Genomic DNA, 2,027 nt, shown 5'->3' on the forward strand with positions numbered 1-2,027 from the left:
CTGGGCCCCGTGTCGGTGTCAGCTACTCTGAGCGATGGAAAGGTTTTCCTAAGAGCTGCCCCAAGCTCCCTGACCCCATTGACCCCTTGCTTCGTGCCCTGCTGTCATTGGGCCAGGAGAACAATTGGAACCTGCATAGGAACGGCCACGCGGGGTCAGAACAAAGGGCCACCTAGCCCAGTGTCCTCTAGTCTGACAGTGGCCAGTGTCAGGTACCCCAAAGAGAATGAACAGGAAAGGGAATCATCAAATGATCCATCCCCTGCCACCCATTCGCATCTTCTGGCAGAGGCTGGGGACACCGTTCCTGCCCAACCTGCCTAATAGCCATTGATGGACCTAACCCACATGAATGTATCTAGCTCTTTTTTGAACTCTGTTATATTCTTGGCTGTCACAACATCCTCTAGCAAGGAGTTCCACAGATCAACATCCTCTTGGTAAGAACCTTTACAACATGTGGAGACTTTTATCAGCGCTCTCCCAGTGCCCCCCAGCCTTCTCTCAAGAAGGACCCATGTAGTTCCGTGCACCTGGACGTACAACAAAACATCCAAGGAGCTAAAAATGTCTGTTTTGCAACTGGGAGCTAGAGTGTTAACGTCCATGTGTCGGTGCCGAGGGACCCTCTTCTTGCATTGTGGAAGAAGCCTGCTAGTAAGTCAGATGGCTCAGGACTCAGCACCATTTAGCACCATTTCCCCTTCCGAGACAACACACAGCTCACTTGTTCCCGCAGCTGCTTGGTTTTCACCCCATAAACAACGGGGTTCAGCATGGGGGGGACGAGCACGTAGAGATCGGCCAGCAGGATGTGAATGTGTTTAGGGATGTTCTGACCAAAGCGGTGGCTAAAGACACTGAAAAAGGCTGGGACGTAAAATAAGAGGATGATACAGACGTGGGAGCCGCAGGTGCCGAGAGTTTTGCGCTGGGCGTCTTTGGTGGGCAGCTTGAAGACAGCCCTGAGGATCAGCACATAAGACACAGCGATATACACAACGTCTAGTACAAGGGTTAACAAAGGCACTGCGAGGCCATACCAGATATTTGGGGTTATGTCTGCACAGGCCAGCTTGGCCACTGCGATGTGCTCACAGTAGGAGTGGGGGATGACGTTGCTGGCGCAGAAGGGCAGCCGTTTGAGGAGAAAGACAAAAGGGAAAACCATACAAAAGCTTCTGATGACAATGGCCGTGGCTATTTTCCCGATCTTCTCGTTGGTGAGGACAGTCGTGTATTTCAGGGGGTCGCAGACGGCGACGTACCGATCGAACCCCATGGCCAGCAGGACGCCTGACTCAGCAACAAACACAAAGTGCACAAAAAACATCTGGGTGAGGCAGGCACCGAAGGAAATGGCCTTGGGTCCAAACCAGAAAATGGCCAGCGTGTTGGGCACTGTGGTGGTGGATAACAGTACGTCGGCCACCGCCAGCATGGAGAGGAAAATGAACATGGGCTCGTGCAGCCTGCGCTGGGTGGCGATGAGCAGGAGGAGACCACAGTTCCCCAGAACAGCCGCCGTGTACATCAGCGCGAAGGGGATGGAGATCCAGGGGTGCCAGGGCTCCAGGCCCGGGATGCCGACCAGGATGAAGCTGAGGTGACTGAACGTTGTGCTGTTGGGCGTGGCCATGGGGCGCTGAGGGCTCCGCTTGGGCGCCGGGCCTGGCTGGAATCAGAGACAAGGTCAGTGCCTGCTGGGGTCGTGGCTATTTCACATCTACAGCCCCATTAATCCCCCCACCTTGCCCACCCCACGCACACACCCCTGCAGGGCCACAAGGGCTCAAGGGGAAGGGGGATGGGCAGTGCTCTCCGGGCTTGTGCTCCGCACGGGGGGAATTCCATCCCGAAACAGGCACATTTGGGGGCTGATGGAGACAGGGCCCTTGAAATGAGCTTGTGACTGGGGGCGGTCACTGATGAGCCCTCGGGGGGCCTCCTGAGGGGCTGACACGGCCCCTGCCTCTCACCTTCCCGCTCTCTGGGGCTCCTCACCGCCCTGTCCTGCTGGGCCAGCT

The 2,027-nt window shown here is 56.2% G+C and overlaps 1 protein-coding gene across 1 annotated transcript; it reads right to left on the minus strand.

The window, feature by feature from the left end:
- Positions 1 to 688: 688 nt before the first annotated feature.
- LOC142827392 (olfactory receptor 52B2-like) lies at positions 689 to 1,639 on the minus strand. The gene has a single exon (XM_075922778.1). The coding sequence runs from the start codon at positions 1,637 to 1,639 to the stop codon at positions 689 to 691; it is 951 nt and encodes a 316-aa protein (XP_075778893.1).
- Between the last annotated feature and the right edge of the window lie 388 nt (positions 1,640 to 2,027).

Source organism: Pelodiscus sinensis, chromosome 1 (assembly GCF_049634645.1).
Source record: "Pelodiscus sinensis isolate JC-2024 chromosome 1, ASM4963464v1, whole genome shotgun sequence".
NCBI classification, from domain to species: Eukaryota; Metazoa; Chordata; order Testudines; family Trionychidae; genus Pelodiscus; species Pelodiscus sinensis.

What these genes read in the sequence shown, in the direction of transcription:
- LOC142827392 (XM_075922778.1), bottom strand. Translation starts at nt 1,639, where the DNA reads ATGGCCACGCCCAACAGCACAACGTTCAGTCACCTCAGCTTCATCCTG.